The sequence below is a fragment of the Macrobrachium nipponense genome, chromosome 37, assembly GCF_015104395.2.
Source record: "Macrobrachium nipponense isolate FS-2020 chromosome 37, ASM1510439v2, whole genome shotgun sequence".
NCBI lineage: Eukaryota > Metazoa > Arthropoda > Malacostraca > Decapoda > Palaemonidae > Macrobrachium > Macrobrachium nipponense.
Genome location: NC_061097.1, coordinates 54,879,869 through 54,892,559, shown reverse-complemented (window position 1 = coordinate 54,892,559; position 12,691 = coordinate 54,879,869). Strand labels below are relative to the sequence as shown.

General features: G+C 38.3%; 1 protein-coding gene across 1 annotated transcript in view; it reads right to left on the bottom strand.

Moving 5' to 3' along the window:
- The window catches only part of LOC135209264 (muscle-specific protein 300 kDa-like), a 355,456-nt gene that overhangs the window by 50,833 nt on the left and 291,932 nt on the right, over positions 1-12,691 (bottom strand). The window contains 3 exon segments of the mRNA XM_064241973.1: positions 8,739-8,888; positions 9,083-10,192; positions 10,333-10,650. Coding sequence (XP_064098043.1) covers positions 8,739-8,888; positions 9,083-10,192; positions 10,333-10,650 — 1,578 coding nt within the window.

Sequence of the window (12,691 nt, the reverse complement as noted above, 5' to 3'; positions counted from 1 at the left end):
ACATACACACACACAAGCAAACCAACGTACCAACAAGGCAACAAAGCCTCTCTAGATAGGCCGCAACGGGATGCCTCTCCACCAGAATTTGGGATGTCCTTCTGGATATGTAGGTTAAGAGAAAGGGCCGCACAGAGAGAGAGAGAGAGAGAGAGAGAGAGAGAGAGAGAGACTCACCACATCCCACTCCTGCCGGGGAGGGGGGGGGGGGGGGGGGGGGGGGGGGGGGCTGCCCGCCCCAGATCGGGGCCAACGACTTTTGGGATGCTGGGGTTCATTAGCATATTCAGGTTTCGTCTGGAAGTTTGGCAATAATAATAATAATAATAATAATAATAATAATAATAATAATAATAATAATAATAATAATAAGGGTTTATTTCCACTTGAATGAATTTCAAGAACGTAAAACTGAACAATTTTTTTCGGTCATATAAAAATAATGAAACGAATCACGAACAGAAAACGAGCACAGTAATCAAACGAAAAATTCTTGAGCAAGAAAAGCCGATATATAAAAGGAAATATGCGAATCAAGTAATGCAAGGTTGCAAGCCTCTTTGCAACATCTTATCCGATACATGTTGCAATGATCGTGCAAGAATGTCTTTGGATAATGATTTTAAATTACTTATATGAACATCAAATAAATTTTAGAAATATTAAATATTTAAAAACATTTCAATTTTAAGAATTTACGTTGCAATGCTCATGCAAGAGTGTCTTCGGATAATGTTTTAAAATCATATATCAAATACAAAATAAATTTTAGAAATATTTAATAAATTTTATTAAAATTTCAACATTTTTGTTGCAATGCTCATGGAAGAATGTCTTTGGATAATGTTTTTAAATTATCTTTTAAATATAAAATAAATTTTTAGAAAATCAAAACTATATATTAAATTTTAAATAATTAAAAAAATTAAATTTTACAAAATTAAGTTGCAATTATCCGTTTAGCAAAACGCACAATCTAATATGCTAAACAAATTATTTAAATCATATAGTAAAAGACATTTCCTTATTTCAAAGCCTAGGACTTGACGTCACAGCAACATTAAGATTTAACCCGCATACATAATTCAATCTTCCAGAACAAATATAATCTAATTATATAATTATGGAGCTTAGCAATTATATCATGGATGTCAGCTGGCCGTGGAAAATACACACACACACACACACACACACACACACACACACACACATATATATATATATATTTATTATATATATATATATATATATGCGTGTGTGTGTAATACATATACAAAAGTATGTGTATATATGTGTATATATATATGTGTGTATATGTATGTGTATATATATATATATATATATATATATATATATATATATATACATAACAGATTACACATTTAAAGATAAACTAATGCTCGTTAAAAAAAAAATGGCGACCCGGTCTACGAATCAAGTGGAGAAGAAGTCGAATATAAATAACAGAGACATATAAACAATATAACACAAAAAGGAATGAATTAAAAAAAGAAAGTTTTAAACGTTATACATGTTCCATTTCAGCATCTCCCCTTCACCACTATAATCGTCCTATTCTCTGTCCCTTTACGACCCTGGGGAGGATGGTATCCAAATTAAGAAAATCCCTCCCCCGCCCTACTCACGACCACGGGACGGAAAACAATCCCGGACCCAAAGCCCTTAGTAGAGAGAGAGAGAGAGAGAGAGAGAGAGAGAGAGAGAGAGAGAGAGAGAGAGAGAGAGCCTACAAAAGATTTGGGGGGAGAGAAGACGAGCGAGAAACTCCGCCCTTCAAGTCTAAAAAAGGGATCCACTACTGACCATCAGGGTGCCACCATCCAGTTCCTCTCAACTGCCTGTCAGTTACCGGGAACAGAAACTGGCAGGAACACGAGAGGACATAATATGTCTAAATACTGAAAGGTTTCTTTCAGGGTAATTATTTGTTTTATCCTACTTACTTTCCATAATTTCTCCTTAAATATTGACCAATTCGCTTGGTAATTAGTCAGGTATAATGGAAATTACATGGCATCGATGACTAGATTCACGTGTTACTTTAAATTACGAAGGATAAAAATGAATAAAACGCCAACCAGTAGCACGTGACGTCATTAAAGAAAACGGTTGCGGCGGTTGACAGATTACAGGGGAAACTCGCCAATTACGCCACAAAAGTGAAAATGGACGAACAGTTACACTCAGTTTTTTTCTTTGGCCTTCATATCAATGTACCAGAGAGAGAGAGAGAGAGAGAGAGAGAGAGAGAGAGAGAGAGATAGTAGCTAACCCTACCCTAATTCCAACGTCTTTCCCGCCCCTTATCAAGGATTTCCCCCGATAGGAGATAAACCTCAAAATTTTAAGGAGGCTAAAGACTTCTACATAAATACGGCAGATTATAACGCGTATCTCTAAGACCTTGGAATGAGAGCCAGCTTCGAAAGGTACTATTGTAGGAGTGTACCGAGATAAAGTTGATACGATTCATTATCAACACAGCCGTGGCATCTACCTGTATTTTAAGTTTCAGTGATAAGGCGGTTAGTGTTCATTTTACATATACAATTGAAAACTGTCGATGAAATTGCACGTATTACAGTAACTCTCACTAAACAACCATCTATCGAGCTATTTATCTAGACAACAAACACACATACATACGTATATATATATATATATATATATAATATATATATATATATATATATATATATATATACATACATACATACATGAAAAATGTACTTCTCTTAAAATAAACAATCGATATTTAGCAACCAAATTCCTAAAACTTATCTTATCCCAACCAGTAGTCGTACAAAGAAATGGACGAACAGGAAAAATGTATATATTTATTAAGTTATAAAAACAAAATGAACGTCATAAATAACAAACAAACATTTTAAAATCACGGCGCGACAAAACATCAAGGAGTAAAAGAAGCAATATTTACAGAAATCAAAAGTAACTCGACATCTCCGAGAAGAATATGCTGGGCTTAACGAGGTACCTCCCTCTAAAAAAAAAAAAAAAAAAAAAAAAAAAAACCATAAGAGTGATTTCACCCAGTACAATACTAGACTATGCAAATGAGCCTGGACAGGTGTGTAAGCTCACCTGACAAGTTGGCAATAAGTAAACAATGCAGTTGCAAAAAGCAAGATGCCTTTCCCTGCATGATTTATACACCTTCAACTTATCTCGACGTTGCAAGAGGTATTGTATATGAATTAAACAAGGGGTATATATTGTTTATGAATTAAACAATTGCTTGCGAGGTTGTGTCATATGTGAGTCACTCGTGTTGTTGAAGAAACCGAGTCCATTTATGAATAAAATATCTAATAATGTTTGGGTGTTGCTAGCTGTGTGAGTCAGATGTTTGCTGTATTTGGTTAAGCAAATAAACAACAATTGTTTGTTTCTGTGTTGTGTAATTTCGAATCAACCACGTTGACTTAATTCATAAATAAGTATATATATTCGTTACAACACTTGAGCATACAACACGTAAAAAGTTAAGTTTTGAAGCTTTGTACATAAATACAATCAAATCAAATCACTACGCACACAACACAACACACACACACACACACAGAGAGAGAGAGAGAGAGAGAGAGAGAGAGAGAGAATCACCGACCGTTAAAGTTAGGTCTAACAAGTCCTGACATGCGCTCAGCAATTCCAGAATAATATAGGTCTACACAACAACCGCTTTAAAAAAAACTCGGCAAATTTTGACAATCGTCGAATTATCCACAAAAATTATTGTAATAACAAGATCTCTGGAATAATTCCTGTGTAAACCTGCTTTAAAAAACGACTCTAATTGCAATTTTAAACAAAACAAAACCTTGTCAAACAAAGCAAATGGAGACCATTCTAAACCAGAGATCGCGTGAACCAGCAATGAATCTGGATACTTATAAATGACAGACTAAGGGGAGAGAGGGATGTATGGTAGGGGAGGGGGGGTTGGGGGTTAATCTGTCTCTGGGATGGGTATCGGCTCGGGATAAGACCATCGCCGGGGAGGAAAATGGCGACATGGCAACTCCGCCCGGCACAATCAAATGTCTTTCAAGTCTCAACAGTTTTCTACCCTCCAAAGGCAACGCCCGTTTGGATACCGGACATATTTGGCGGCCACGCTGCCCTCCATAGTGGCCATTTACTAAATGTGACTTTTATTGGCTATTAAAAAAAAAAAAAATGGCTATACCGGGCGAAAAAATATTGTTTTCATTCACGGCAAACGGGCGCCGTGATGGCAACACATCCCGTGCTCACTTGAAAAGCATCCGGTTTTCAAACATATCTTTTGCACGTTTCTCTCGTTAAAATGCAACTGACGTCACCAGAAAATTCCGTGAAATATTTATAATTCAATCTAATAAGTTAAATACAAAATAATACTCACTATTCGTCACTTCAAAGCAGCTCACTCGCACGTGAATAGCTCAGTCGCCCCCCACGAAGTTGAACCAACTTCTGGCTCTGGCACTCGGAGGAAATCAGAAGAAAACACAAGCACACAGCCTTCTCTGGTATTTCCCGAAGCAGTTTCACAAACACCGAATACTATTTCCTTTCGACCGTCGCTGTCTCTCTCACACGAACGTGATCTCTGGCACTAGAGGAGTCTCTGTTTCTCTGGTAGCGTTAGTCTCAACGTCTGGTCTCGGTCTACCCTCACTGCCAGACTTCTGTCACTCTACTACAACGGGCCCCAGAGACCCACGAGGGCCCGCCGAAGGGTGTGCGCTGTGCGGTCTCCATACCCCTGGCCAGGGCCCAGGGGCACCTTCCCTCTAATGCCAACTACCAATTTAATGCCTCAACCAATTATGGTGTAGGCAAGTCATTTGCTCCAGTATTTGTCGCATGTTTAGTCTTTGTTTTGGTAATTATTATTTGTTTCACTGACTTACGTTTCAATTATCAAGTTTAACACTTGAGACGAAAGTTCATACAACCCCGCCATTAGTCTAACCAAGTTCTTTTCATGATACGAATCCCATTTCTAATCGTTACCGATGGCCATATGAATATTAAGATCAAATCTAAGGTAAAACCAAATACATGACCTAGCAACTCCCCATCTGCCTCCCACGTGAGCCAACAAAGTATCCCAACGACTTCAAGCGCTTGGCTCCAAAAATTTACGTTTATTCCAATACGCCCCCACGACCACATGGTCCCCATTCTCAACGACTAGTACTTTAAATTAACCGCTCTTCTTTAATATTCCAACTTGGAATGAAAAGTAAAATGTGCTTTTAATCTGAATAAATGGCACAAAGTACATCGCGCCAAGCCATTCGGACACCGCCCCTGACTTGAGCTTCGGCGCGTATCAGCTTGAGGTACCGAATGGGAGGAGCCTGGAAAGGAACAAGGTACAGTTTCCCATATGGTACTGAACCGATGGATCCGTGTTTGCTTTATCTCCAACACGCATCTTTGACGTGGATATTGACGTGGTTTGCGTAATAACTGACCGGTATGGGGCGTTGTCTGTATTTAAAGGTAAAACATGATGTCAAAATTCGTAAACAAGCAGATTCAAAAGTGCTATGATGCTTGTCAACAAGGAGACACCTTTCTGGAGCGTCCACGCCGCTGCTTTCTTTCGAGTTGAAAAGCTTCACGGGTCAAGCTATAAATGATTTCTCCTGACCTTAGGCCCCATCCATCCCAGCAGCTGCCCGCAATCCGTCAATCCTTCCAAAATGAATGACTACAGTTGTTCTGCGTAGAACAGCTGAACCCACCATATTTCTCGTTATCACTTACCGGTTTGTTTTTCCTTAAAACATCTAAAACGAGTCGTTTGCCACTCGCTAAGCCGCCTACGAATGTAACACTCATAAAAATCTCGCCTGGTGTGTGTGTTTTTTTTTTTTATGCAGTATGACATAAGTCAGTTGGGCATTTATGATAATTCTTCGATATACTTAAATTCAAGACCAAACACATTCACCGGTTTTAAATTTCACGAGACCTGAGACATTTCATTATCATAACGAATGTTAACCGCTTTCTATATGTATATTTGAGTTCCTTGTAATAGTCGGGTGTGTGTGTGTGTGTGTGTGTGTGTGTGTGTGTGTGTGTGTGTGTGTGAGAGAGAGAGAGAGATGCTATTTTGTAGTCAGTGAGGAGAAAGCTTACCCCTTGTTTTACAGCTCTTCCATATTTAAGTGGGCGTAACATCGTATATGTGCGTGCGAGTTTAACCTCCCTACTAAAACATTACTATGAATAAAATTAACAATAAGTTTACGATACAGCACAGCACCTTCACGAATAATACAACTGAAGAAAAAAAAATACTAAATGCATGTACGTACATCAAAGGGATTTTGATGTACATGGTAGCTTCTGATAATACCGGCAAACACACTGCCACATTCACACACGATATAGTCCCAAGATCGATCCCGGGCGGTGTACGGGACAAGGGTCACTACTGGGACCGTTTACTGAGGAATCCAATTTACCTTTGTACATTGTAGAAGCGTGTTAAAGGTCGACTAAATGGTATGTTTAAATCATTAGTCTAGTTTGGTTTAAACTATGCGTGGAAACGCCTCACTGGTGTCGGTTCGTGTTACAGTCGAGTTGCCATTGGCAGTTTTTGTTTATTATTTTTTTAATTAAATTCTTGCATAACATTGCGCGACACGCTATCCTTATGGCATTAGTTTTTTTTTTCTTTTTCTTTTTTTTAAATAAATATGTGTTTTTCCCCATGTTCGTGGCCCGTAAATTCTTAGTCAGATTTTTGTTTGATACCTAAATTGCCTGAATCCCGTAGTCCAAATCTATAGTGTATGGAATATGTTATCATTTAGATCATACAATGTATACAAATATAAAAAAAAGTTGATAATGAGAGAGAGAGAGAGAGAGGAGGTGGGGCGGAATACATAATCAGAAAGTATATATGTATATATATATATATATATATATATATATATATATATATATATATATATATATATATATAATGTGTGTGTGTGTGTGTGTGTGTTACTTAGTTTCATTACTATATTTCACTTATTTCAACTTGTGAATAACTTGATCAGAATGACCTGATCAGAAGTGTTTTTTTTTTTCTCTCTCTCTTATTCATACTGTTTTATTCATGTTCATAAAAGGGAACGCTTAGTTTGAATTTGGCTTAATTAAATGACTGCCCCTAAAAGAAAAGAAAAAGAAAACTATTAAAAGCTACCTCTTCAATGGTGTTTCATAAGGTTTGGTTACTGTTGTGTTCTCGCCTCTATTAGTACCTTAATTATTACTTCCTGCATTCTATATATCAACCATTTTTTTACATTTGACGCTACTGAAAGAATATCATGAAGCATATTCCTTATATCATCTCATTAGATTTGCATTTTCATTGATGTTATGATTCCTGATTTGTAAACGCTAGTATTTGTTAGTCGGCTTATATAGATAGGCACACATACCAAAGCAGAAAGAGAGAGAGAGAGAGAGAGAGACTGCGTCGTTCCATATAAATTCAGCTGGACTCGTTTTCACCTCTACATAGCGGACGGATGAGGTCATCCTAGAAACGGGATGCGTATAAAAAAAAAATGCGAAAAGAGAACAGGACGATTTGCAAATCACCCCCTTCCCCATCCCTCCTCCCTCCTCCACCTCCCTAAAAGACCCTTTCTCGGGTATATGTGTACCCGAATTTACGGATGACCGAACAGGTGGTGCGCGTGGGAGTCAAACCAGTTTTTTATTTTTTTTATTTTTGGTCGTGTTCGCAAATTGGTCGAACATTTAAATGGGCTTTAATCCACAGATGCTGCCACTAACTGGGATTTGTGGTGTCGATTTTTTTTTTTTTTTTTTTTTTTTTTGCCAGTTCGACTTCTACGATTTTTTTTCCCGAAGCCTTTAAAAGGAAAACGATAAAATCTTAGCAGGGTATAACGGCGTGAATTTAAATGCTTCTGCGAGAATTATTCGTGCGCCTTCAGCAAATGAGTGTTGCAGGCAAAACGGTAATTCACAAAATAATGGTTTAAAACGAAAAAAAAAAAGTAGCAAAAAGACCTTTAAATTTTTTTTTTTTTTTAGAATTCTATCAAACGTCCGAAAATAGGGCCATAAGGTTTTTTTTTTTTTTTTTCTGATTCTATCAAGAAATGCTAAACTGTTTCTAAACACTCAGCAGGCTGCATCCCGAATAAACTAAGGAATGGGGGGCCTAAGCCAGTTTCATTCGCATGTAATTAAACATTGACAATATCGACCTAATTAAAAAAATTAATATTCTAACCCTTCAAATATTGACTAATAACATCGAAGAAATTTTCTGAGGTACTTTTGGCCTCCCAGAAGCATTTTCTCCTTAATTTTTCAGTCTTTCTTCTCTCAGGCGAATGCAATGAAAAATTTGCCCGACTGTTTGCCGGCAATAAAAAGTAATCATTTCCTGTAGAGAAAGGAATCATTCCTGTATACAGGCAGTAATCATTCCTCACATCACATACAGTAATCATTGCTGTCCAGAAAGCGATCATTCCAGTACAGGAAGTCATCATTCCTACACAGGCAGTAATGATTTCTGTACAGGCAGTAATCACTCCTGTACAGAAAGTGATCGATCCAGCACAGGCAGTGATTATTCCAGTACAAGCAGTAATCATTCCTGTACAGGAAGTGACCATTACAGTACAGTCAGTAATCATTTCAGTACTTACCTGAATCTGATCTCTTTCTTGGGACGTGATGCCTCTGGACTGGAGGGAGACAATGAGCGTGATCTTGGACTCCACCCAGGTACGAACTTCCTCCTGAACCTCGACGAATCTGCTCCAGAGTTTCAGGGCTGTTTCGTACCTCAAAATGACCTGCAAGAAATGATGAGAAAATAGATGTCTTCTCTTAGAAAAGTTTAAGTACTTTGAAATGGTACAGTTGTCCCCTTAAAAATCCTACAGCTACAACTTTATTATCTAAAATAATTTACTTTTGTGAGATGAGTAAAAGCATCTACAGTCTAGTAGGTCTAACACTACAAACTAAGAATATTGAGAGAACTTACCGATTCGATTCTTTCTGAAACACTGTTCCATCTGGTGAGTTGCGTCTCGACGCTTTGTGTCTTCTCCACTTGGACGGCCTGTGTCTTGAGCATTTCCAGCAGGTTCTCGTTTGTGTTCATTGAGCTCTGCAAGTTGTGCAATTCTTCAACGTGGGTCTGGAGTGAGTTTCTGTTGACTGACGGTAGCTCTAGAGCACTGTCCATCAGGTCTTCCACTTCCATGAGGAAACTGTCAACGGCATCAGCTGATGTCATGAACTTCTGCCAAATGTCGAGTCTACCCTTGAGATTGGAGTGGGTTTCTTTGATGCTCCCTGAGATAGATTTGAGCCTCTGCTGTAGATTGTCTATCTGCGTCTCGAGCTCAGTCAGATGGCAAGGGTGGTGGGGGTCTTTCCTCAGTGTCTCCATGGTCTGCTTGACCTTCAGGATGTCCTCCTCAGCTCGAGCGAGACCATCTTGTATGGTCTTGCAGGAATGTATGGCTCCCTTGATGATCTTCTCACCCTCTTTGTCCACTGCTTGACATCTCTGCAGTGTGCTTTCTAGGTGCATCATGGTTAGAGAGATGCGTTCAACTCGACTGACGGTTTTCTGCACGTTGTCCAGCACATACTCAAGGGATGTAATGCGCTGCTGGATGGTACAGATCAGTTCTTGGCAGGTGAGGTTCAGCCGGCCCAGAGTATCAACTAAGACCTCGTCTTGTTCTTCCTCTGCACTTGACACTTGCGTTAGATGGTCCAAGTTATTCTTGCTGTTCAGGATTTTGACACGGAGGACCTTGTATTTTTCAGAGATGTCACGTAATTGTTGGATTGAGGTGACATGAGTGTCGATTTCTTGTAGGGACACTTCTACGCTTGAAAGTGTGTCCTGAGTTTCAGCCAGAAGCTGTGGCACAGGAACAACCTGAATTTGTATCTTGTGGAGTTCTTGTTCTTTGGCCTGAAGCAGTTCTTCAAGCTCACGCCACTCATTTTTAAACTGAGATAAGAAGTGTCGCTGATGGCTCTCATCAGTCATGTTGACCAGACTAACAGATTTATCGAAATGATTCATGCATTCATCTAGTAAGACACTCTGGCTGTCAAACTGTGCTTTTAGATTCTGCAAGAGATAAATGTGTAAATTAGTAAAATTCTGTTTGACAACCTTCAGTAATAATCCTCAAACTTATGTTTGGTGTCTCACTTCAAGATAACATTTACCACTTGACTAAATAGAGGGATCTTCAATGAATCACTTACCCATATTTGATTAAACTGTTCTCTTAATTTCTCTTGATCTTGAGGTGTAAGGTCGATGTCCTGAAGTGAACTCTTAGCTTGAGCACACCATTCCTGAAGCTTATCCATTTGGGTTTGGTAAGCTGCCCAGTGGACGTGAAGCTCCTCCAGGCGTTCCAGAAGACGCCCCACATCCTGCCGAAGTCTGATGGTCCTCTGATGATGGGCCTTCACGCGCGTCTCCAGGTGCGTGCAGGTGATCACATCTCCAACCTTGCGGACCATCTCCACCAGGTGGCCGGTGTGGGCTTCGTGTGTCACACTCTCAGCAAGCAGATCCTGAATTATTAAAACCGCACACACAGACACGCATAAGAGTTAGTCATGCTCTAAAAAAAGGGAGCTGTGTTACTGGGTGATACTTTTCACCTCCATTAAGACCTCTCTTTTATCTCTTGCACACACCTTTGTATTTCCTTCTCCTTCACCTGCTAAGAGGGTGTTAAAAAAGATCGTCCTGTACCAGGTCTAAGTATATTGGATGAGAGTTGATGCCAAAGCACTTATTAAAAAGCCTAATTACTAACTGAATAAGCTTTTGAATGATGATGGAATCAAGATGTTTTATTTGTCAGTACAAGTGAGTTATTTGGCAACTATGGTGCTCAGTACACCATAAGTTCTATGAATGTAATGTTATAAGCATGTTTGTTTCTGTGTACATATGCATGCATGTATAAACAACTGAATTTCCTTTGTTTGGTAAAAATTACATTTCTCTTCCAACCTATCACTATGCTGAAGACCCAACAGGACAAGTCAGTATGACAGCAAACGGCAGAGGGATAATATACATTTGATATCCTAACATTCTTAATTTTTAATGTATGAATGTTTATTTTCATAAATCACACTAACCAAGCACACCCTCGAAACAAAAATAGATATAAGATCAGTATTTAATATTGTACAGAAGGGATTTCCCAGTCTCACGGGGGTTGTATATACAATTCAGGCTCAATTTAAGTAAACATACTGACATCTCCATTTTGCTTTTAAATGTGACAAAACTTCCAAAACTCCTGTACACATCAAACACACTCATTCCTTCTCTGTCAAAGCCATTGCTTAAGATAATATATAACATAAACATTGCAATTAACTGGTAAAAGTTACAGTTACCATCCAATAGGGCAAATAGTGGTAAATTTTATCCATGACCTGTGATGGATGCAGAATGAAATTTTGCTTTAGGAGCTCTACTTTTGTTAGTTGCAACTGAAACCAAAAATGGAAAATACAATCTGCTTGAAATTTACCCTATTATTTGAGCACGTTACAAGAAAGACTTCTCCTAGAGCTAGGGGCTACAAAGGACTGAAAACTATTAGTGTTGTAAAATAAATATTTTAAAATAAAATCTTTCATATTCACAGCTACTTGGTTTAGGCTTTTCCACGGTCCCAATCGAGAACAGCCCTATAGATCGTCATCTTCACTACCATCTAATGACATTTCAAAGTACCTGAACAGGCCAATCTATGGAGTCACTAATACTGAATGAGATCTGAGTATTCTCCATGCAAGAGTTGAAAATGCTCCAGCTGATCAGTCTTAGCTATTGACAAACTGAGCTGCTAAAAATTACAATCCTCAATTTCAATGTATCTGTAAATTTTGTTTTTATAAAGTATTAGTTGCCAGTTGTGATGATGACCAAGATATTCATATCTGAACCAATCAAAGAGAGGGTTCTTTAACTAACAGTACCGAATCTTAGAATTTAATATAACAAAGAGTATTAGGGTTTGACCCCTTATCAATTTGCATAAGCCTTTTTAATATGGTATAGGTTGGGCTCCTCACCAACTTAAATCACTAACTGAGGACCACAGTAATTACAGACTGCAATCTGTGATGAATTTCAGGTAATTTAATCTTCAGGTAACTTTCAGATGACTTATTAACTGGAGGAGAAAACATGAATGGAACGTGTGTCTACGTACAACAACAAATTGACTAAATCAATAACAGACGAGGGTCGGTAGGAACTGTTACTTAATTGGGGGAAAATAACAAAGCCTTCGTTAACATTGTTAATCAGAAACATAGATATTTTTCTTCCAAGTAGTCCTCAGTACCTCAGAGGTTTGTTAACTGACAAGTTGTCGAATGAAAAATACAACTACAAACCTGGCATTCCTGAAATAAGCAAATTAGGGAAAGTGGTAAATGGTCATATTAAACCTCAATCTGTGACAAACTGAATTAGTCTGCCAAATAATGAATTATTAGGTTGAAAGGTTACTGCTGAAATCATAAAAAAAGGCAACTCCTATTAGAACATGCCATGTATCTAGTATATATGTCACCTATGAAA